General features: G+C 44.8%; 1 protein-coding gene across 4 annotated transcripts in view; it reads right to left on the reverse strand.

Moving 5' to 3' along the window:
• The window catches only part of SATB1 (SATB homeobox 1), a 314,329-nt gene that overhangs the window by 134,872 nt on the left and 153,898 nt on the right, over positions 1-25,559 (reverse strand). For 2 of the 4 annotated variants that reach the window (XM_085630449.1, XM_085630451.1), the window contains 2 exons: positions 23,068-23,280; positions 6,867-7,022 (listed from right to left, as the gene is read on the reverse strand). In XM_085630449.1, the coding sequence (XP_085486575.1) occupies positions 6,867-7,022; positions 23,068-23,280 (369 nt within the window). The remainder of the gene's footprint in view (positions 1-6,866; positions 7,023-23,067; positions 23,281-25,559) is intronic. The other 2 variants (XM_085630452.1, XM_085630450.1) reach the window with 1 other exon arrangement.

The raw sequence follows: 25,559 nt of genomic DNA on the forward strand, positions 1-25,559 counted from the left end.
ATGAACTGTGGGTGTGGGAACCTAGAGGCGAAGTTTGGGCATTGTGCACTTTATGCAGTGGCAAAGGGGCTGACCTCAGGGACCCTCCAACAGCTGGAGTACAGTAGTAGGACCAGCGGGTGGAGTTCCTACTCGTGGACCTGTTGCCCTATCCTGTTCAGCAGGTTTGCAAAGTTGTTGTCCACTCCCTGAATGTAATACAACAGTAGGTGTATTCAATGGTGAAGTGCCAAAAGTCAAATGCTTTGCTCTAGGGTTGATAACTGCGGCAAGTGTGTCCGCTTTGCTTTTGGAGGTAATACATGGCGGTCATGTTGTCTGTCTTCATGAAGACTACTCTGTGCTGAACCGCCTGGAAAAAAAGTCTCAAGAGCTAAATGGATGGCCAGGAGCTCGGGCTAACTGATGTGGAGACCCCTTTGTTGTGGTGACCAAATGCCCAGGATAGTTACTTGTTGAACATGTGCTCTCCATCCTGAAATAGAGGCGTCCATGTTAATGGTCACCTGTGGAACAGGGTCCGTGAAGGGCCAGTCCTGAAACAGATTGTTGCTGTTCCACTACTGCAGACAGCGATGGGTGCTGGCCCCTAAAAGTGTGATGGATGGGTATTTGGAAGACCGAGTCCTTCAGAAAGAGTGCAGTCATCAAGTCGCCTTGCTGAAAGAGCGGGATGACATCCTGCAGAACAACCATGTGGAAATGTTCTCAGAGGATGTTCTTGTTGAGGGGCCTGGGGACCAGTATGGGTCTTGGAGACTCGTCCTTTTTGGGGATTAAAAACTAAAGAGTACACCCCTTGTCGTGAGGCAGCAGTGCAGACATAGATAGGTTCGTTGAGTAAGGGTTTAAATTTTATTTTTAATATAAAAGAGGCGTAATAAACCTTGCCTTGATTGGATCTTTAAAAGTGTCAGGTGTGGTCTAGAGCACCCCCTTAAGCAGAAGAAGAAACTCAAGGGTGAGTTGAGTCTTGGATAATATTTCGAACATGACGTCATCGTCTTCCTGGACATCACACATATCAGCTTTATGATATCTAGCCGCCCTGCGTATGAACTGGTTGTATGTAGTAGTGTCATCAGGGAAAATGCTTGCTGGGCACAGATTTGGGTCTGTATCACTCAGGAGATCAACATCACAGTCGTCCGACAGGTCATCCCTAGGGTCAGGTCATAGTGTGCATTGTAGGGATTAACCAGACGGAGTGGGATGCTCTCTCTGCATGCCTCTTCATGTGGTGACCACTTCGGTGAATATGAAGGCGGTGGGGCATGAGGTGATGATAGAAGAAGTGGTGGTGAAGGATAAGAAGGAGGAGGTTGAGCAGGAAGGGGGCTAGTGCTCCTGTCCTTATGTCTCTTATGCTATGGAGGTGGAGAAGACTCCAAAGTGATCTGCTCCTCATAGTTCAATTTCATCTTCCTTGCAAGAGTCCTGTGGTTTGGCAGCAGCTTTGTGGACATTTTACCGTCTGCAGGAGAATTAAAAGACGTTTCTGGCAAACATCTAGCTCTTCTTGCAGGTGTTGGTAAAAAGTTACTCTAAATCTTTGGAGTTTGCCTTCAACAGAGTTTTCGGCATCAAGAGAGCCTTCTACGTGGATTCCGTTTTCGCCGCTGATGTGCGCTTTGGTGCCGATGCTGTCTTTAGTGCCAGAACCAAAGACCCTGCCAAGGCTTACACGAGATTTTGTGGCTGGAGAAGGGAGCGTTGTCTGCTCTGAAGACTTCGGTCGGAGCCGGCCATGGCAGTGGTGGCCCTGCAGGCTGTTCTTGAGAATCTGGGCTCGACACCTGACCCCCCATTGGGTGGTGCTCTGCCTACACACATGGTTGCTGCGTGGCCAGGTTTGTATGTGGGTGCCGACCAAACTCACGGACAGTCTTCAATGATTGTGAAGCCTCAGGGTGTTGCTGTTGCTCTCCCTCAGACTTGGAGCTCGCTTCCAAACTGAACTGTACCAGACGTGCCTTTGAGGGATGTGCCTTTGAGGGACTTACTTCTTCCTCTGCCTTGAATTTGTTTCCCTGAAGATATTGGGGGTGTTGCTGTACTCCTGCCTTTGCATTCCTCAATAGGCCCACCTCCACTCAAGTTGGTACCGAAGAGTCTTCTTCGATTGGAAGGTGAGTTAGGACTGGCATATGGTGTTGTTGTTCTCAGGGGAGAGGCAGAGATTGCTGACTTGATGACAGTCTGTCCAGGGGAACTTGGAATGGTACTAGGGACAGTAATGGAAGGGTGTTCTTTCCATCACTGACCTTGTATTCTCTTGGAGGGCCATGGAAGGGGGCTGAGTCCAAATTCGTGAGATGCCTGATTTTCAGTGTTAGTCAAGTAGAGACAAGAAAAGAAACGGGATAGATAATCTGTTGCAGTGAGCTCTGCTGTGAGCGCAGGAGTCAATTGTCCGAGTGAGCCTGGCGGTAAACAATGTTAGGTGCCGAACACAGAGTCCAATCTGTACATATCTAAACCCGATGGTTAAGATAAAAAATCTAACAATGGAGCCGATGCCCAGGCGCACTGTCCACTAAGGGAGAAGTCACTATCTGTCATGAACTGAGAGACTTCTTTGGAAGAAAATCAAGTTGCAAACAACTGAGCCCAACACTAGATGGCAGGAGCATGCAGAGCATGTGTATCTATATCCACGCATATTCTACTTACCTCATGTAATTACATACACTGTACTGAAATGGCTATGTCTCAAGTTTTACATAAAATACATACATTAACCTTCTAATATAATTTAACGTGTGTAAGAAGTTGCCTTTGTGACCTTTTGCCCATTTGGGGAGGGCTATATCACAATAAAACATAAAAAGAACCAGCCATCATGGAAGAAAGGCAGGTAGATTCAATAGTTGATGTCCTTAGACTATGCGTAGGCAAAATTGTTTGCAGGAATGCAAAAAAGGCAGAATACAAATATATTTTTTGGTTTGCTAAGTAGATCAGTGGCAAATAAAACACCTACATCTGATTTCAGGCAAAGATGAAGAAATAGGGGGTACCTCCAGCAAAACAAGAAAAACACTTGTGTTTGCATGTCCTGCACCTCCCCAAGCTGCAAAACCGTTAGGAATCATGGACTGCCAAACCAGTTTCTGGATTTGCAGCCATCTGCCAATCAGAAGGGGCTAACCACACAGACCTTAGTGACTGGTTGATGGCAACCAATCAGAACCGAGTAAATTAAAAAATGGTGAGAACTGTCATATTGGCTAATAGCTGCCTGCAACTGCTCGAATCTGTAGCTGTTCACCATCCAGTCACAGACTATTTTGTGTCTGACAGAGATGGGCACATTGGCAATCTGACAGTGGTGAGACTACTAGCTTGCCTTCTATATTTTTGATTCCTTCTGGGACAAGTGGAAGAATATCAGTGGGATTTGCAGATTTATACCAAAAAAATGCTATTGCTTACCGCAGAATGATTTTCTTTCCTCAGACCACCCCTTGACAACATTAGTGATCATGAAAAGTGACTTAATGTTGACACAGAACATTTAGCTGTAAGTATATGTACAGATCATGTGGACGCAGCATGCAACACCAACCAATGGAAATCAAGAAGACATTTCACATTTATGTCCTGTAACTGGAACTTTTGATCTGAAACTAGTTTCCACTGTACCACTTCATGCAAAATGCCATGTGCTAATCAACAAAAGTGACTGGGAATGGCACTGCGGACTGCATCTCAAAGAGATGCTCCAATGCCTTTCAGCTGGGCTACATGTGGATTTGGAATCTAATCCAAAGGTTGACTTTAGGTTTTGCCAGTGGTTGTTTTATCATGGCTTTTGCAAAACTTTTTGGGGAAGTTGCTGGGCTCCCATCAACGAAAATAAATAAATAAAAGATAAAAGCAAAAATATTTTGGGTCTCAAAAATCGACCTCTGCCACAGATGTACCAGGCACTAAAGGCAACCGCTTTATGAATGTGCTCCTTGTGAAAGGGCAGACTGCTGTCACTGGTGCAGACAGCCAATGACTGAGATGGGATGAACCATCTTCCCATACTGTATACTGTAGTGGGCGACAGAAAACTGAATGAAGCAATAACAGACAAAATGACGAGAACGGTTGTCATAAAGACTCTATAAATTAAGTACATTACACATGTAATTTCTGTCAAATCAAAAGATATCGGCTTATGTCAGATCCAAAAATATAATACTCATTTTCTTGAGATAAATTTGCCATAAACAAAAAAAAATATGTTGAGTGGGAAATGCAAATGTAATGCTGCTTGAAAAATCGACGGATATCTAGTACAAATAAAAAGCAATATCCAGAGTGTCCCAGCACATTTTCTATGAAATTTTCTATGAAAACTCACTAGAAACAGATTGGATTAAGATAACCACCTGGTTTTTTTTTTTATTATTTATGGAGCTAACTGTTTAATTGCTCTCAGCAGTGCAAACACCGAAAGTATCGCCCGTTATTATTTAAGCTATTCAGTTTTTGGTGAAGGGCCTCGAAGGATATAAACAACCTTGGCTTTGGTACAAATGTTCTGTGAGTAAACATAGGGACAGTGGGCCTGATTCACAAAGGTAAAATGAGACGACGGTCTAACTTTACGACTTTCCGTATTCACAGAGGGACGTAAATGCCCTCTGTGAATACCAAAAGTTGTAAAGTTCTTATTTTGGTATTCACAAAGAGCATTAACGAGTATTAAATGCCCTTTGTGAATACGGAAAGTCGTAAAGTTAGACTTTCGTCTCATTTTACCTCTGTAAATCGGGCCTAGGGACAGATGTACGACCCACCAATTAGTGAGTCACAAATTGCGGCGCATTTGCAACTTGCAATTTGCGACTTGCTAATTGGAATGCACAACCGTTTCTCAGACGAATGTATGACATTACTACGCCATCCATTACCCCGCAGTAGGTTACAACGCGGACTTTACATCGTACACGTTGTTACCAAAATGGCTTTACATGGCAAGTCGTTTCTACGACTTGCACTAGATGGCGCGCTGGACTTAGGAATAGTATAAATTACTATTCCTACTCCAGTTAGCGCAACAGCAGGGGATGTGCTGGACTTAAAATCCAACACATTCCCTGGTGTTGCGCGCCATCTAGCGATGTAATGCCATGCGTGGTAACAACACGGACAATGTAACGTTCGCGTTGTAACCTATCCGCGTGGTATTATCAAATTATTAACACTGCTTCCCGTCTCAGACACTGTTTGCGATTCCTAATGGGGTCGCAAATTGCATGTCTCAGTAATATTAATGAGGCAGGCGCAATTTGCGACCCCTTTAGGAATGGCTAGCATTCCCAGGGATGGTGGCCTGCTGGGGTGGGCAGACCACCATACCTGTGAGTGCTTTTTTAATAAAGCCCTTTTTTTTTTTAAATGCAGCCCATTTTCCTTAAAGGAAAACAGGATGCATTTAAAAAAGAAAACGAAAACTCAGGGCAGGCAGTGGTCTCTGGGATTTTCCCACATACTTACAAAGGGGAAGGGGTCCCCAAGGGCCCCTTCCCCTTTGCGAGTGGTTTACCACCTACTTGGAGTAGGTGGTAAACTGCGAGTGTTTTGCGGCCGCAAATGAAGCTGCAAAACATTAGTACATAGCATGTGGACTCGCTATCAGGAAGGGACGCCCCTTCCTAATAGCGAGAGTCGCAAATGCTATTTTTTGCGAGTCAGTGACTCGCAAAATATCATTTGTACATGCTATTACCCTTTTTTGGAGCCGCAAACAGGAGGATCTCCCGTTTGTGGCCGCAAAAGAGGGTCGTACCTCTGGCCCCTAATGTTTCTCAGCCCCAGTGCTAGTCTAGATAGGAAGAGCCCGCAGAAGCATCCCAGCAGAGACACATTTGCTACAAAATGTATCTAAGTCACATTGAAGTTTACCTGCTTCATTAATAGGGTTTGTTTTATTAGTTTTAGTGGAAAATGAGAATCTAAATGGGATTCATTGTGAACGTTTTGAATATAAGACTACATGTCGATGCAGATTTGGTTAAAAAAGCATTCAAACAAACTACGCAGATGCACGTTTAACTGTTGTCAAAACTATCAGGGCTTATAACATCTTTACAGTCCTAGGATATTCAGTGACATTTTCAGGATGAAATTCATGCCAGTAATAAAGGCTGTAAAGGTGGAAATAACTACAGATTCCACTTTACAGGCCACGCACACAAAACATACAGTGGATAAGAGGAAATGATGGATTTTAAATGTATGCATTCAGTTATATGAAAATCTTTTTTTGCTACATTAAGGTATTTGCAATAAAGAAACATGATTTTTTTAGAACTATTCATTAGCTTGTTTCAGGACTGGAGCGTTGCAAATTAGGGTAGAAACGTGAATCAAATGTTGCGCTCACTTATTACTTGAAAACAAGCCGACTGGAGACTGCGCAACAGAAAATAAGTCTGTGTTTACGACGTCACCGTCCAATGCTCTGTAAATGAATCCACGCACAGTGCTACCTCCTCTGCTATTAATGAACACTGTCTTTGTTTTAATGTGTGCATAAAGCGATCTCCCGAAACAAGAGGATTAGAACACAATTCTTGTAGAGCGCATAGCTACCCGTAGGCATCCCAGGGCCAATTGTGCGCCACAGATCGCTGAAGGTAATTTTTATTAAAGGGAGCTATTTATTGTGAAAGAGCCATGACAAATAGTTTCGGGGAGGAAGTCCTTTTGTGTAGCTTGCAAAGAGAGCGGAAGGCAGCTCCACAATTTAGCCGCATTGTATGAAAGGGACCGCCCTCCAAATGTTGCCCTTCTAACCTTGGCCAGATGTGCAGAAGACAACATTACACTGAGCACAGGAGAGGGGCAGCCGAGCACCGCGGCCTTACCTGGCTTTTGGTAGCTGCCACCTTGGCGAAGAGCGCCTGCGACACCTTCGCCCGCTTCATTTCCTGCTGGATCTCGTCATATATGGAAGCGTTAATGTTCATGGGGCAGTTCTCCGGTTTCCCGTTCCGTTCTGTCGCAATCGTCGCCGGCTTCACCTGGAAAACATGACACACTTGTTCAGTGATGGAAAGACGAGCCTGGGCGCACAGAGACGAGGTTTTAACTTTATATGAGCGTCACTTCCTTTCACATTCCTCCTTGGGCCCGGAATCCCAGAGCGGGCCCAGCTGTGTGCATCGGCCATGCTGCATGCCATGGCAGTGCTGCTGCCAGGGAGCGCTGAACATGCCGCTAAAGGGCAATGATTACACACTAGGGGGGTAACCCAAATTACGTCAAAGGGTCAGGGTACAATGTGGTAAACACAACAAGCACTGGCATAGCCAATAGGTCTCGCCTTTGGGACCTTATAAGTGTTTAGCCATGCAACAGTTGCATAACTAAATACTTATAAGGTCCCAAAAGCGAGACCGATTGGCTATGCCAAGCGGCCGTGCGGCCGCGAAAGTGAAAGTAATCGCGGTCAAGCGCGGCGCATGCGCATGCACTGTAGCTCTAGACTGGCCTGGTAGCACTTTTTGGAGCCCACTCAAAAAGTCTCGCCAGACCAGCGCATGCGCTGGAAAACGGTCCTGACGTCTTTTATTTTGGAGGAGCCAAACAGGGGGAAACCGTAACAAGCTGTTGCTTTTCAAATCAATTGGTGAAGTCACATGAGAAAAATATACTCTTACCAACACAGCAGAGAGAGAAAAACACAAATACTGTATTTTGTAGTTAAGATTTCATTTATATTCTCTTGTTTGAAAATTCTTTTTTCTAAAGATATCAGGGCCGTTTTTAGGTCTCGCCTGACCCAGCACATGCGCTGGTCAGGCGAGACTTTTTGAGAGGGCTCCAAAAAGTGCTACCAGGCCAGCCTAGACCTACAGTGCATGTGCGCGGCCGCACGCTTGACGCAATTACTGTCACTTTGATGTTTGATCGCGATGCGATCACTTTCGCGGCCGCACGGCCGCTTGTTTGTTTTGCTTCAGCTCGCTCGCCGTCCCTACACCACCTACCACCCGTTGCTGCATCTCATGCTTTTGTCAGCACCCCCGCCAATGTGCATCTGTGGATTAACGAGACAAAGCACCTTCCAAATTGCGATCCTGTACACATTTATTTTTTGCAGTTTTACATAGGCATGAGCTCGACCGAAGGTATCAGAGCGCTTTACTCAAGCGCGAGTTGCATTACAGATGGACACATTCGTTTTAGGCACGGGTAGATTAAGTGATTTGCTCAAAATCACATAATGTTCGAGCCTCCCTCCAGACTCGAACCTGATTCTCCAGCTTTAAAGTCAGCCGTCGTAGCCATTAAGCCACACCCTCTGCATTCATAGTCAATCGGACATTTGATCGGCTTGGTGCACAGAAGAAGAACCCTTCTCTAGTTCCAGGTAAGAGCGCAGCTTGACTCTCACGTGTGTTGGGTTTGCTGTAAATGCCGCCTGATGGCAACCCCTTCTTCCTAAGGAGCCCAGTAATCCGATTTGTTATTTTAGGAGGATTTATGGAGCGTCTGACTGCCCCCTTCCCTCCCAGGGGGCTTCCAGGCTCCTGAACTCCCTCTCTAGACTCTACAGCTGACAAGGTGTGGACGCTGTTAGCATACATTTACAATGCGCACCTCGAACACGTCCCCTCTTTCAATCTTCTGCCCTCCGTTGTGTCTTTCTTTCTTCTTTATGGATTTGCACTTCCTGCTTTAAGGAAGGAATCCTAAAACTAAGCGAGGTGCATGAAGAAGCACTTACCGCCGGGACCTCTCCTTAGCGGGCCGCAGCTGGCACCTTTAAGTGAGCAGTATTGCAATGTCCCAGCATGCCCTATGCACTTCCCGGGGTATGGTCTAGTTCCAGCTCTCCCCAGTAGTTACTGCCATCACGTTAATGGGGCACCACTGGGCATTCTCCCGAGGGAGGCTATATTTCACTTTGGTTTGTGTCAGTAACTGAACTTCCAAAAGTACCCCTCCCAATGTGGTCGTCAGACCTTTGGAGTAACTACCATAAGTGCACACCTCCTGGAGGTCGCACCCTCACCCCCCAGCGAGGCATTCTTCAGCACTAGGAGGCACCCTGGAGAAACACTGCCCTCTGCTCACCTGGTGACGACACTCTTTCATGGTGGGGTCACTGCTTAGGTATCTATCCTTCCTATGATCTCAGACCTAACAAGCAGGGCCATACGGACTATGTCTCTCTACCTCTCTACCTCTCTCGCTACCTCTCTACCTCTCTACACCTCTCTACCTCTCTCTACCTCTCTACCTCTCTCTACCTCTACCTCTCTACACCTCTCTCTACCTCTACCTCTCTCTACCTCGCTACCTCTCTACCTCTCTCTACCGCTCTACCTCTCTACCTCTCTCTATCTCTCTACATCTACCTCTATCTCCCTCTCTACCTCTCTACCTCTCTACTACCTCTCTCTACCTCTACCTCTCTACCTCTCTCTTCCTCTCTCTCTCTACCTTTCTACCTCTCTTTACCTCTCTCTCTCTACCTCTCTCTACCTCTCTACTACCTCTCTCTCTACCTCTCTCTCTACCTCTCTCTCTCTACCTCTCTCAAAAGATGGCTGCAGCGTCTACGTGGGATGCGGTGGACTAAGTGTCAGCGGTCAGACAACAAATTCATAGAGAGACACTAGTCACAGTCGAGTCGGAGGGAAGGCTTAGCTCTAAGAACCAAACCCTTCAGGGGTCTCCAATATCGTCAAACTGGTATTATATTTCGGTGTCAATGGGTACTATTGGTGTGTCTTTTGTAACGAATGACTGACCAGCTGTGGTGACCAGGGCGCCAGGCAAAGACTTCTGGCCTATAGTAATGTCATTTAAAACCCTAAAGGTCAATTACTTGGTGATACCAAAGCGGCCAGGGCAGAATGCCATACAAATCCCGTTTCTCTCAAAGGAGGCAGGGACGTTGCTTCCATTTGTGCAGGAGGTGCAGTGGCACCGAGGCCCAGAGGCCTGAGATGCACACTGAACCATGATTATTGCGGTATCTTATAATCAGGCCAGGGCCACTGAAATTATGCGCCTGCAGCCATTTTCGCATAATTATAGATTTGTCACATTTGCCACATAATCCATCATCTTCTGCATAATTGGCAGATATTAGCAACAACAAAAATAAATTCCAGCTCCAAAAGTTACAAAAAATGCAACAACACATCTTGCGGCTCAGTGAAAGGCGTTTGCAAAGCTGGACAGGTCACCTTTCTGTTGCTTATTGCTGTATTTCATTGTTACACTGGTACTAATGAGGTAACCTGTTGTTATACAGTATTAAGGGCATAAAGGATAATTTAACTATTTCCCATTCTATAAAAAATTCTAATGTTTTGTATTTGGAGATTTTTTATTGTCAGCTTTTGCTTCTGATTGTAGAAATTATGCTGCACAATTTTTTTCCTTATATATGTTGTTGGCCTTTCAGATTATGTGGCTCTCTTTGGAGTTCCAAGATCATACATAAATGAACTTGAAACTACTAATGCGGTGCAACCAATGTCCAGGCAGTGTTACCAAGTTTAACAAGCATTGGCATAGCCAATAGGTCTCGCCTTTGGGACCTTATAAGTGCTTAGCTATGCAACATTTGATGTTGTTGCACCAAGGATATTGTGCTGCATAACTAAATACTTAAAAGGTCCCAAAAGCGAGACCTATTGGCTATGCCAACACTTGTTTGTCTTTACCACTAAAGGACATTGAACACGATAGGCTTTTTGTAATTCTTGCGCATCAATTCAGACCACGGGCCGCCCAAGACACACACCTGGGCAGGCCTGCCATGCACTTCACTCCCCCCTCGGCTTCCAAGGCTGCCACTCTCAGAGAGGCGCCTTCCCTTCCTGGCGCTGTGCTTCGTTGTAAGACGAGTCTGGTGGTGGCCATTTCAAAGCTATGCTCGGGTATGGCAAGAAGGCTCTACTGAGCAACGAGGAGGCAGTTCCATTCTCTAAACCGTTCATGTTTCCATATTACTATTCAAATCATTCTCTTTAATCTGGTGTTGCAGCCGTTCACACACAATGAGAGAACAGTTAAGAGGCTCCTGTGAACTGCAGCGGAGTCACAGACAGGATGAGACAGGCCCTGCAGCCCCGGCATTGACACTGGACAGGTCTTGTCTTGTGGGACATGGAAAGAGCAGACCGACGAGCACCCGTAGTTAACATTCTGGCAACTTCCTATCTGACTTTTTTAGATAAAAAAACAGGGCTCGGGGTGCATGTAGGTCATTTTCTGAAGAGCTGAAAAGGGCTTCTGATTTAGGGCTCACTTGCCATGCACAAAGTTACCCATAATAAGAGTCGCCGACAGGGCCGGCTTTAGAACTGGTGGCGCCCTGTGCGATAATGTTTGCGCCCCCCCATGACCACCTCACCACGGATTCGCTCACTACTGCCATTTGACAATGCCCCCCAAGTCTCCATTACCACTATATCTTATATTCATTTATACCAGTTTAAGGTATCAGAAAACTTTACATCACACACATTGCACGACAATCAAACACGTGTAAATCAGTGAATAGGAAATGTTATATAAGACAGAGGCCTACAAGGTGTAGGAGTCATATGTCATCCAAATTGGCTTTGAGTAAAGTTTAAGAGCCCCTGGTCTGGAAAATCACAAATTCAGAATGTAAATTTAACACCGTTGTTAGGGGTGCTCTTTATTAATAAGAATTGATTTGTACTCAAATGAACCCTTTATGCAATATTAGAATAAGGAAAGACTGGACAAAAGACATGTAGCTGTAATCTATTCCTTGCAGTTTGCATGCAGTTCTTTGACGATAGTTCACAGCTCACTGCTCTATATTAGGATTTTAACTTTTAAACTGCAAGTAACAGAATGAGATCTCTGACAAAAGCGATGACCCATTGACCTCTTTATAGTGCATGCACTCTGTGATCTGAATGGGACACGCTCTTTGCAGCAGGCACATTAACCCTCTGCACGATGATGAGTTCTTCTTTGCCATCAGTAGGTGTCCCCATGTGGACAAAGGGCAGTCTTTTTGGTGTGCCCTGTGGTCTCCTCACACCGGTCTGAAACAGTCCTTCCACAACAGAGTCGGTGGGCACTGACTCTGTTGGGCAGCTTGGTAGACAAATGGAAGACTTCTGTTTACCAGGAAAGAAGACTACACTTGCGACAAGAAGTAAAACTCAATAAATCACTGAAAGAAAAAAGATGAAAAGATGTACGGTCATGTTTCCAGCTAGTGTGTTCCTAACACAATAGATGCAAGTTTTATAAATTACATCTGATTTTTTTGGACCACAAACATTTCCCATATTTAGGTACTGAAAGTAGAGTCTGTCGTTTCAAAGTAATGATAATGCACACAAAACAGCTACAGCAAAATATTGCATGATTTCTTCAAGAAAGAACATACAAGGCTTCTCTGCAGTGGGAATCCTGTCTCTTGTTCTAAAAACAAATAAGAAAAACAAAAAGCCTGGATAAAGTACTCTTCCTTTTCATTAGACTTATATGTTAAAAGCCATCAGACATATCTTCCTGTTGTGTGGTTTCCACCCTACGGTAGGAACTGCACGTATGTTGACAGCATAACCTTGGTGATGGTGCCAGACTGATTCCATGCACCCCCTTGGGATATGTAGTCTTATAGGCCAGCTAGCTCACAGTGCCACCATAAGCCCCCCTAACCCCAGGTGGGTAGAAAATGGTTCAACATGACAACCCTGATCTGCCAGGAATTGTGGCAACAGATCTAGAACCCTTTTGCTAAGTCACTCGTGCACTCTTTCTCTCAGAGAAATGAACAAGGAATAAACAGTGGGACTTTGTCAATATTTATTGAACGTGATTCTTGTATAAAATATATGTGCTGCGATGATCAACAGACAGAAGCAAATGAAAGTTATTAGAAGTAATAGGACAGTGACCAGAATCAAACTTCAACCATCATGTTGAGACAATGTATATATGCAAGTATATAAAACAATATAGAAATATTTCGTACTCCTACTATGTGTCCCCTAACCTAAGTGTCTAGGGTGTGTGTTCTGCCAAGAATCCTCATACTGGATTATCCAGTCCCCGTTACCTGAAGGGAAAGAATGTAGGACTACGTCGTGGTCAGGAGCTGGACAACCCATGTAAAGATATCAGCAGGCTGCTGGGCCCAAGCATCAGCATGTAGAGACCTCACAAATGACAGCAAAGCGCTCCAACACCCGGAAACGGATGTTAATTTATAACAAAAGGCATTCTTGCCTTGGGCCATGATCTTAATCAGGCTGCCATTATTTGTGTGTTATGGATAGCTTTGTCGCCACATGTACAAAAACAACAAGCACGTTTGCACAACGTATGTATAAACCTTGTACATGGTGTCAAGGTAGCATGATAGTGTTTTTGCGAAGTTGATACTGTAAGCAAGTATAGTTTCCAAGAAACTAATCCAGACTGTCACAGATGCAAATGGATGTCAGAATTCATTGTGTAAAAGAGAAGGCAACTTTAGGAAAGAACCACATATGTGTAAAATTACAGTGTTACCCTCCAGGCCTAACTGGGACACATGACATTCCAACACTGCATGTTCACAAGTGATTGTCCCATAATCTCCTCTTAGGGCAAACAAAGATCTTGGGACCCTAGAAATGATATTTAGATAAGGCTGCACTGCTGCTCTATCTCCAAGAACTCCCATCCAGACACCTTATGGTTATTCCACCACCATAACTCTACGAGCATAACGCTTTGCAAATAGGTCCTTATCTCTTTTCCCATCTCTAAAAGCTTTTCAAAGTTATTGTACTTCCATTAATGTCAGTGCAGACTATTAGCAGAGTATGTTCCCTCTGTGTCCATGTACAACTTGTCTTAGTTCATCCATAGGATTTAAATCCATTCTTAGCAGCAAGCACAAAGTGTGTGGCTGAAGCAAGTGCATAATGGTAATGTACGCAATACTCTCATGTCTCTGAGTGGATGAATTACAAAAATGTGTAGATTTATATAGCACAGCTTATTACCCGTGAGGGTATCCAGGAACTGTCAATAGGCATGGGGCGATTAAGTGATTTGCCCAGAATCACAGGATGTTGAGCTGACGCCAAGGCACGAACCTGGATCCCCTGCTCCGGAGCTCTGACCGCTGCGCCACATCATCTCCCTTGTAGTATTGTATAATGGGATGTTAGCTAGAAACCTCAAGAGTTAAAGCAATTTACTTAAAATATCAAATTATATTATTTAATGTAAATCTTTTTATCGGTATTTCAACAAGATATAGTAAGATGTAGTGACAGACACCGAACGATGGTGTCAACTATAACATTGTCTACCCCCTTCCCACGGAACCAGACAAATGTCCACTTTGCCACCCTCTCAGGTACACATGCACATATATATATATACACACACACACACACACACACACACATATCTATGTATATATATATATATATATATATATACATACATACCTATATTCATCTATATACACACATATGTATATATATACATATACATACATACATACATATACATATATACGCATACACATGAAAATTAAGGATCACAAGAAAACAACATGTATATAAATATTCATATGTATATGTAGTCCGTTCATTAGTAGCTCTCTTTCAACACTTCCACTTCCCAAAGAGTATACAGATTGGGTCAAATGTGGTATACGTATCATCATATTACATGACAAATTGCAAGGCCTTGAGTTTAGGTGGAGCAAGTGCAAAATGTGGGTGATCCAGTCTTGCGCAGAACTGTATCAGGAGGGACAATGTGCAGGGCCAGACTGGCCCTAGTGGGTACTGGGCGTTTTCCTGGTGGGCCAGAAGGACAGGGGCCGGTTTTGGACCTGTGGGAGCTGGTTCTGTTACAGGGGGCCGGTTTTGCAGCAGTGCAGCAATATGGGCTACATGTAACAAGAGCGGGAGTGGTGCTTCCCATTCGCACCTCAAACCCCCCACACCCCATCCCTCACCAAGGCCATTCGAGCTGGTTGCCAGGGATGGCTTCTAATCCCAGTAAGGCCATGAGCATGTGGTGATACATTTCTTTTCCTTATAGTTCAGGTTGTTTTTGAAGAGCTTAAAGTCGCAAACCATTGTGCCACATTTACTCCTAAAAAGTACACCTATGAGTTTGGAGGTCTCTGGAGACGCAGCAGAGAGCTGCTTTGTAGTTCGAATAGGTAGCTATTAAGAGTTCTAGCTCCAAATAAATTCCAAAGCAGTGTTAAGTCACTAAATGTACCAAGTTCTAAAAGTTCCGCCTTGAAGCCCAAACAACAACCCCAGGGCGCGTGGGCACATCCCTTCCCATAGTTGCCTTAATATGGCTCAGAATATTTTCCAGGAGAGTGTTATTCCAGAACACTTCCACCAGCTATCCATTAAAGTCCCCTTTACTAGACTGCATCACCAGCAAACATCCAGTACATTAGGATAAAATTGATGCACATGTGCAGTCGTTAAGTACCATTAATGAAGCAGCTTATACGTTGCCTAGTTAGGGGGAGACTTCTATAAGCCCTGTAAATAATTGTACACAGCCCCTTCCAGTTCTCTTTCGAAATATCTTTTTTGAGATCTAAGGCCCATCAATCTTGGAATTGCTAGACATTTTGACAAGAGGCTTTTTGCAGAATTTTGAATATTCCCAAGATCATTCTCCGGGTGCCTTAGGGAGTTCTTACAAATCTTTCCACAGGAGTCAAATCTCTAGTGGCTACTGGTTTGTTCATAGGGTGCATTTGGAAGTATTGTAGCCTACTCTTTTCAGGGATGCTGTAGTCTTTCCTACATTGGGCAAATAATAGGATCCCTCCGCCATTGGAACATGTCTGAAAGTATTCTGCACGCTCTCTTCTCTTAGAGTTTGTAACCATTCCCTTGCATAGTGTGGATGATATCTGGATTTGCATGCACTGGTGTATTCGGGGAAGGGTACATAGTTATTTTCGCATCTCTAAAGACCCTTTCCCATGCCCTCCAGCACTGCTATGATGGCTGTGGATAGATACGATAGGTGGGATCTGTGGTGATTTTCCAGCCATGAAAGATTTCAGAGGCTCTATCCATAAACAGTAACTTGTTTTTAGCTTCCACTGCTGGCCATTCGAGAGTATTTCTCAAATGGACAACCCTATAATAATAATAATTCCTATTTCTAAGGCACGAACATATAATTTCCTTAAAGGTTTTAAGGCGCTGAGGGTCGTCGGGGAGATTAAGTAAACTACTGCCCAGAGTCACATGATGCTGAGCTGCCGCTGGGGATCAAATTGTGAACCCTGTGCTCGGGAGTCAGCTGCTCTGGCCACTGCGCCACACCTCTCCCAATAACATGTGGGCATGCCAGGAGGCTTGTACTACGGGGAGAATGTAGTTATTTCCCGCTGACTCTGGTCCTCTTACCTGCTCATATGAAGATAGTTAAGTCTCACTGAAGAGACTCAAGCTCTCTCTTGGGGAGAGGGACCAGGAGGGACTGGAACAGATGTAGCAAACGTGGGAGGATATTCATTTTGAGAACTTTCATTCTACCTGTACAGGATATGTGCATGGAAATCATTCTGTGGACGTCAGACATAATTTGCTCTTTCAGGTGAGGCTGATCACCCATACCAAGACTCCACCGTCTTAGTGATGTTTAGGCCTAGGTATCTGAGTGAGCTGGACACCCATCGAAAAAAACTCAGTGCCATTACCTGGCCAGGCCACCCATCACCCTGCAATGTCAAGTTCAAGATTTCTGAATTCCTCTGGTTAACCTTCGAGTTCAAGACTGCTTCAAATAAAGTCAAGATGGACACCACAGCGGAAAGTGAAACCTCTGGGTCTGTAGGTATTACCAGGACATCATCCAAAAACATGCAGACCTTATTTTGCTGTCCCAAAAATGTAATGCCGCAGACTTTCTCATTTCGTCCTAGAGTGTTCACAAAGGCCCCAAGTCAAGTAGGAGAGAGGACGGGAGTAACCCTGTTTCGAGTCCTTGTCAAGATTGCAGGCTTGTGAGGGAATGTCATTACCTGTGATCTTTGCTTGGGAATGTTGATAAATACCTAACTCCAACCTGTTAATTTAGGACCAGAATGCAATCTGGTCAGCAGGGCTTTTAGATATAGTCAGCTACATCTACCAAATGCCTTTTTCCCATCAAGGCTGAGAAGGATGACCAGAATATTTTCAACCAGGTGAGCAACTTTTCTGACGTTATTAATATGCTGTATATCCTTCATAAGTCCTAACTGGTTCACATCAATCAAAGGCTGATGTGGAGTCAGTCTATTTGTCAGGGTGTTAGTGAAAACCTCTAAATTTACATTAAACAGTGCAATCGGTCTGTAGGTGACACAGGTTTCTGGGTCCTTACCTACTTTGTGGACCAGGGAAATGCCCGTGCACTGCTAGACTGGGTAGCTACAAAATAACCATATAGGAATTGTGCAGAGCAGTTAAGGGTTCTGCCAAATACTAGATATAAGCGTTGTAAAATAGTACTGTGAAGCTGCCTAGCTCTGATGATTTAATAAGACACATCTCTCCCAAAGACGTATTAACTTGTAAAACATCAATAGGCTGCTCCAGTTCCTCCCTCCAAAGGGCATCTAGCAACACCATGTTGCAATGCTGTAAGTAATCTTCAATTTCGGCGGCATTATCCAAGTAATCTTTTAAACTCTAACCCTTTCACTGCCTCCTTGGTCACAAAGGTCCTATTTTTCCTCTCTTGTGTATCGTCTAGCAGTCTGAACATGTAGTTGGCACACTAATAGAATGCCTACCTTATTGTTTTTTTCATTTAAGATCTGGCCCAACTTCAGTAGTGACCTCTGGGCCCTATTTATCCGTAAGACATTCAATTAACCCCTCAGCTTTGCCAGTTGCCTCTGGCTTTAATAGAAGAGTTTTGCGTATCTAACTCTTAGATCAATTGGTCTTTCATCAGTTTTTTCTCCGCTCTTTTAGTAGGCATCATTGTCTCTGACTCCCCTCTTACTGTCGTCCCATCAAGTTGTTAATGGGGTATCTCCTCTAATTAAAAAAACAAATCCTGATCAACTAGGCCAGTTCTTGTTTTATCACCTGGTCCCTAAATATGTCTGGGGAGATTCACCAGTGGGTTCCAGGAGCCACAAGAGGCCCTTTGCTCCAGGTAACTTCGACATGGGCATGGTCAGATGAGATGTCTGAGATAGCTGCATCTAGTGTTCTACGCATTAGAGGGTGAGACATAAGGAATCCTCTACTAGGAAGTATGCACAAGGGAAAAGAACGAGAAGTTTCTGTTATCTGGGTGTAAAGTAAGCCAGACATCCTCAAGTCTCCACAGTGCCAAGAGGCGTTTCAAGACCATATAAGATTCCTGTTGTATGTCCTCCAGAACTACCGCTATCCAGGCTAGGTTTCCGAGCTAGGTTAAAATTCCTCCACTCTTCTTCCCCTTCCCCCTATCGCCTCCTCCCCAAGATCCTCCACGAGCTTTTCCAAAGTGACCTTCAGATATTGGTCCTGTCTAGCATTTGGAGAACACATGTTTATAAATGTAGAAGATTAACCGTGTCCCCAAATCTCTGCATTCAGCAACACCCTCCCCCAGATTTCTAAGCATGTGACCTTCCACACCTTCACTTTATTCTTTCCTAGGACTGCCACCCCTTCCCTCTTAGCATGTGCTGATGGTCAGTATTTAATTAGATATTTACAATTTTTCATTCAAAAGAGGTCTCTGCGCAGCAAATGAGTTTCCTGAAGGAAAATAAGGTGAAGATCATGCTTCTGAACATATTGCTAGTTATTTTTTGATGGGATGGGAACGTTTAACCCCCTAAATGTTAAATGCGAGCATCTTGAAAGTACTGGTAAATACGAGGAACTGCCTCTTAAAGTGGTGGGCCGAATGAGTGGAATTTAACTCTGCAGAATTACGCAGAGTTACACAAAAAAAATCAGCGAGATTCTGCGGAGTTTCCCCCATGGGCGGAAAAAGTTGCGTCGCTGCTGGTGCTGTGATTTAGTGATGGGACCATGTCAGCGCAAACAACACCACATGGCGCCCCAAAGGGCACAGCTATTCAAGCTGATTTTGTTGGAGCTCGAGTAGATTTTGTACTCGAGGGGCAGCCTTCTAGCTGTGAATGGTCGCAACCGCCCGTACTAGAAAAATCTTGCTGGATGTCCTAGCGATTGGAAACCGCACCAGGGGATGGCAAATCTCGCTCATGCTCGCCAGCTCACTATTCTGGAGTCATACGCGAGAATAAATTACGCCACGCGGTGATTGGCAGAATTTGACCGGAACTAAGCGTTACAAGAGTAACGCGGAATCGGCAAAATTCTGCCGGCAGAACAGAATATTTAGGCCACCCTTAGGTGTAACTTGGGAGGCCAAATCAAACCTTAAAAAGCGCCAAACAATCAACAGGGAGAGGATGGCCAGAGCTGCGGACCTTGAAGAAGGGGAACCAGGGTTGAATCTCGGCGTTGGACCAGCATCCTGTGATTCTGGGCAAATCACTTACTCTTGCCATGCGTACCAAAAAACGATGGTGTCCTTGTGTAATGTAACTGGTGCTCATGTAAAGCGCTCCAATACCTCTGAGTCGAGTTTGTCCTATGGAAAACTGCAAAGAAAGCTAAAAAAACATATAACCAACAGTGGAACCATTTCACCCAATGCGGCTGAGATACCAAAGTACTTCCAGGCTCTGTTGCTCCTTTTACCACTCGTACCGCAGCTCTCAATCCACGGATGTCTCCCCCGTTGAGTAGGGCCTGCCATGGTCCTGAAGTAATTAGGTCTAATTCAGAACTGGGCCCTCACATTCTGATGGGTCCTCCACCCCAGTGGGTCATTTGCTGGCTGATATAAGGCTGCTGATTAGGTCTCTCCTTTTCTTCTCAGTGTCTTCTGGGGAGGGTCTCAGCTCTCTCAGCTTGCAGCTAACACAACTGCAGTGTTCTCTTGAATGATTATTTGTTTGGCTGATCAGGCATCTCTCCAGTTGCGTCTACTCTTTAGTGCAATGATTCAGTCGCACCAGTTCCTTTAGCTTCCGCCCAAGAGCAAATTGATCTCATTTTGCCTTCCACATAAACATGAGGTGGAAAAGATGCCTCAAGCAGTACTTGATTATTTCTTTCTACAGGTGGGCTGTTAGTGGTTTAAAATCTAGTCCCTTCTAAAGAGTTACTGTGGACAAATCACGGAAAACTTCCATTTTGGTGCCATCTACATTGAGTTCTCTACTCCTTTGTGCCAGAGGAACAATCTTTTATTTTAAAAGATAGCAGTAAACTCTTGTTATGACATCAGGTAGGGGCTTGTTGCGGCTTTGTGGTGGGCCAAACTGGTGTGTTCTGCCAAGTTTGATATGTTTGGGGGCCTCAGAACCCAATTGGTCCCAAAAGAGCGAGAGGATGACCTTTTCAAGGCAATCCTCAATTATGGATGAAAGCAACCCACACCTTCCAATGTTGTTACAGCGGGTCCTATTTTCAAATTCTTCTAGTTTACCCTGGAGCTCTCCGTTTAGCCCTGTAATAGTATTTTCTGCTTGATTTATTCATGCTTCTCTTCCTGCACAACCTTTGTTCTCTTCTAGCAAGAAGACATGTTCCCCTTATTCATTGAGTTATTTTTTTGAGGTCTGATAGTTCTCTATAAATGTCTGCACGTAGGCCTACCCAGTCTTCTCCGAGGCCCGTGAACAAGGACTCCAAATACCGATGAGAGACAGGTGCATCTTCCAGTGCCGTATCTTCCATTGTGTTCATGTTGGTTTAGAAGGGAACCTGTTTGGCTTTCTAGATCCTCTCATCGTCTGCCTGGGGATTCTTGGTCCATATGTCATTGAGGCTATTCTCCTCCTTTCCAGTGATCAAGGTCATCAGTGCTATTTCGGCAGGGGGATCCCACAGTGCAGATCACCTCGACAGGATGGAAAATACTCTGCCAAGGGGACCACTCGGATAACTCTGTTCTAGGAGGGGGAGGGAACTCAAAGGCTTCCCTTGAAGCTTGTCCCCAGTCGGTGAGTAGGTGCAGTTCGAGTAGGTTGCTAATACCCATCACTAGGATTCACTTAAGGTTACTTTTGGAGGAAGGATAGGAGGCAAACCCCCGGTTCCAGGATCATTATGGGTCCTCATCTGCCAGAGGTCGGCTCTTGTCCAGGCTCTGAAGTTGCTTTGTTCTATGGGTTGGGAGGCAAATGGGTGCCACAGGTTTCTGCTTATTTTGTTCATTTGGGGCAATAATGGCACCCCCACAATCTCTAACTCTCGCCCTCCCACCCCCCACAAGTGTAATGGATATCCCCCTCCAGTCCCTAGTTGAATCCAAGGGGTGGAGGAGAAGCTCTCCTCCACCGCCGTCTCTGTAGTTTAAGCTGGGCCTGCGCCCCCGGGTCAGAGGCCTTCTCCCAAAGAGCTGTTCTCCTCCTGTTGCTGGTCAGTCTAAAGCTGTAGGCTCAGGGCACCAATCTTTGGGTCACTGGGTTCCAGCAGTCCTCCAAGGGCACTGTAATTAATTTTCCCAGGGGAGAGGGACGGAGGCTACGCAGACTCTTTCACCACCTGCAGTTTATGCTGCTCCCTGTAGGCTCTGCTGCCACTCTTTATTTCAAGCCCCATCCACCGTTTAGGACCGCTCCTTCTTGATTCGGGACAGGGACGGAGTCTTATTACCTGCTTCACAGTCTGAGGGGCTGAGGCGACTTCCCGATCTCCGATCCAAGAGGGCTGGGTTTCTGGCCCCAGCAACAGGGGTACATTCTGTTGCCTGGGGCCACAGAACAAAAAAGCTTTGTGTCCTTCAACACCACCATCTTGGCTCCTGACATAAATAACAATTAGGGTACATGAAAACTTTATTGGGATTTTCCCATTTTTCATCGGGTAAAGAGAACTGATTGAACTTGTTTAGTTTCTGCTGCTTGTTAAAGTAAGGTTTAAAGCAAACACATTTCCCACCTATGTTTTCCATATAAACAGAAGAGAAAAATTTATTTGATTCTTTTCAAAGCTTTTGTGACAAAATCTCAATTTGGTCCTTTTTAGAGCGGACGTGTAATGCCCATTACACCTGTCACGGCATACATACTGTATCCGGTACATAACAAACGTAGCTTTGGTTCAGCCGCCTTCAGCTATTGGCTTTTTAGACTATCAGGCACATCATGCAACAGCCCATGGGAGTTTTTTAGTGTCATCTTTCTATTGAGTGTTTGGGTGTATTCTTCTGCATTCGTTAGAATGCATGAGGGACTATTTTACATCTAGAAGTACCCTCTGTTATCACATATTTAATTTGTTATCTCATTAATGCATTCTATGCACAAACCAATGCTTTTGTTTTTCGCTGCAGAAGACATTATGTATTGTTTTTGTTGGTGATGGAGTATGAGAATCAAACCTATTGCGTTTGCCAATGCTTGTTAGTTTAGAAAATACAAAATTAGTAACAATTGTATTATTTTCCCTTATGCATTTAACAAATGTATATAGTGGAATTTATCTACGGATTTATTGTGAGCTCTTCTAGAAATCCCCTTTCAAACTAGTTAAGCTTGCATTACAGCTATGAATTTGTCAAAAAATCAACTATGTAATATAGGGGTTTCTTCAACGCCGAAGATTGATAACATTATGTGGGCATGGGGAAGAAGAGGCATCATGGGGTGGCATGCAGCAGGAGAGGCTGGCTTTGGAAGCCGATTTCCTAACATTCCATGTTGAAGCACTTAGGACATTATTGGACTTCCTGACCGTTTGACCCCCTTGACTATGAGTTGGGAACTTTTTGCGGGCACCCACACTTAGGACGAATCACCAAGGAACGTGAGAAATGTTGTATTTAAAGGTCTAACGTCCTTTACCATTAGCCTCCCATCATATAGGACATGTAGGTATAGCGAATGCTGCTAAGGTACTGGGGATTGGTAGGGGAGTGGGCGTTGACTTCGGGGGCACTCCCAGCTTTGGTAAGTGCAGAGGTGACGTCATGAAAGTGAGTAGTGGGTGAAAAGAAGCAGCCCTGACAGTGAAAGCAATGAAGCTGCCTTACCTGCGGAGGGCGGCTGGGCGGTGTGCTTATCAGAGGCGCTGGGCTCATGGCCGACGCTGCGTTCAGGCTCCGCTCCCTTTCATCCTGGTAAATGTTGTCTCGCTTGGCTTCAGGCAGCTGCAAGAAATTCTGCATTGCCCGGAGGTTCACCAGTAGAGACTGTGATGCTACCTTGGGGTCCTCTTCCTTTCGGAGGATTTCCGAGAGCAAGCCCTGTGTGAAAGGGACCACAGAAGAATTGGGCTGGACCACCTTTGTCAAATGCGCCCTGCAGAGCCATTGCTGACTATCTCTTCTCACCCGCTCTAGACTACCTTTAGAACATGAACAGTCATTCTGCGCAGGAATATATCAGTGGAGCCAAGCACCCAACTCTACTCTTGCTGTCAGCAGCCCTTTGCTTTAACGCTACACGAACCGGGTGTGCCCTTTCCATGTGGCTGTCTACCCTGCCATGATTTCGAAAAAAGCTGACAAATATGTGAGTTTATGTGCTACCAAAGCCTCCCTGAGCAGCACTAGTCTGTTTGTTGTGATGGCACTCAGCAGCGAAAGAAACAAAGCGTCAATTCATTACAGAAAACAAGTAACATTAAGTAAACTGTGCTCCATGAACGCTTCACAAATGCGCCCCCCCCCGAACCACCCGGGAAACAGTTGAGGTGATAAATACTGCCATGTAACCTAACTCAGTATTTTACCTTAATTCTATGATGAATAATTGACCACCAACTGCGACGTGCAATTGTTAACAGTAGAATGACTCCATAAATATCCCGCCAGCTCACAGAACTGCTTGTGGGCTGAGCTGCTATGTGGGGACCCCTGATTTAAAGAGTGACTGCACAACTCGGCTCTTTGCCGCTCAGAACAGATTTAATAATACAATATTTTCGGGACAAATATCCAGATAAATAATAATCTTTAGCTCATGCAGCGAAGATACATCCCTCAAATCATTCCCACACAACATTTGAAAATGTACATCTGTCTTATCTTTCACATTCATTTTTAATAATGTAACGGGGCTGTCTCATTGTTCTCAAACAACATCTGATGAAGTTGTAGAGAAGTCTCACTTTTCCCTCAACATTTCAGGATGTCTTCCCAAACATCATTTAATGACATATGAGACTGTCTCTCAATCTTCCCCTAAACAATTGATAAAAAAAGAATCTGCTTTTTTATTTCTAAATATCATCTGACGAAGAAGGAGATATTTCTCTCTCAAATTCTTCCCCCAAACCAACAGTTAAAATATGAGAGAGGTTTTGTTGTTTCTAAACACTGCCTAATAAAGTAGGCGCACTATCCCTCATTCTTTATCAGAAATCATCTGATTAAAATACGGCAAATGTTTCATTCTTCCTAAACATCGCCTGAAGTTGATGAGCGGTCTTTAATTCTTTCCAAAACATGATCTGATAAATTAGGGGGTATTTCCAATAAACCATCTCCTAAATAGTTTATTCTTTCTAAATATTAACTGATGAACTCATAGAGCTGCCCCCCCCCCTTCTCAAACATCATCCAATGAAGTACGCCAACTGCCTCCATCTCTCATTACATTATCGAATGTATCCCCTGCTCCTTATACACCATCTGAGACGGTCAGAGAGCTGTCATAACCCTCCTGTTCTCCAGTCACTTCCATTATCTGGTTGAGGCAGTAACTGTGCCAGTCAACCTCGGCATTCCCCATAACAAAAGGTAAGAAATACACTCAACGTTCACATTTATTGTCAGATAAAGAAAGGAAAGCTCCCTTTTTAGGTATCGCCTGAGCCAGTGCATGCGCTGACCTGGCGAGACATTTAGTTAGTGGGCTTTTAAAAGTCCTACCACAGCTTTTTGTGTGGTATTCTGCGTGCGGTTACGCGCACGGGCACGAGCAGAGGTGCCATCTGTCTTTCCTCTTGCTCTCCTGCGCACGCACCTTGCTCTGCCTCTCTGTCTTGCTCGCCCCTCCCCCACCACAGAGCGCGTCTCGTGGCCATGCGTCTTGCGAAATCGGCCACACGCCTTTATCGCTTCAACGCCCCTCCCCCACCACAGAGCGCGTCTCGCGGCCGCACTGGAGACAGACAACTTTTTAATATTGTATGCCATTCACCACAACCATGGCGAACGGTACCTACAAACGAGCTGAAGAAATCCCTTTCCAGCCACAACCATGCACCAGAGTGCAGAACTCGTGAGAGCATGGCTTGTCTGATCTGGTTCTAACATGTGATATACTCCGCTGTGTCCACTTGGATACTTGAACTGGCAAAGGCAATAGGTTTGGTTTTACCATACTAAGACAATTTCTTCAATCTCTTTGTGCATCCTACCTCTTTTTAGTGCCTCGGCCAACAGGAGAGCGAGATAGCAGGCATTCCAGCACAAGCATACAGCGGAATCTAGTTTCTCAATTATATCCACTCTCACCTTTTCTAAGAAGTCCACAGGTACAGACAGAGAAAGTTAACTTGCCTGCAACAACTTCCATG

The sequence above is a fragment of the Triturus cristatus genome, chromosome 10, assembly GCF_964204655.1.
Source record: "Triturus cristatus chromosome 10, aTriCri1.1, whole genome shotgun sequence".
Taxonomy (NCBI): domain Eukaryota; kingdom Metazoa; phylum Chordata; class Amphibia; order Caudata; family Salamandridae; genus Triturus; species Triturus cristatus.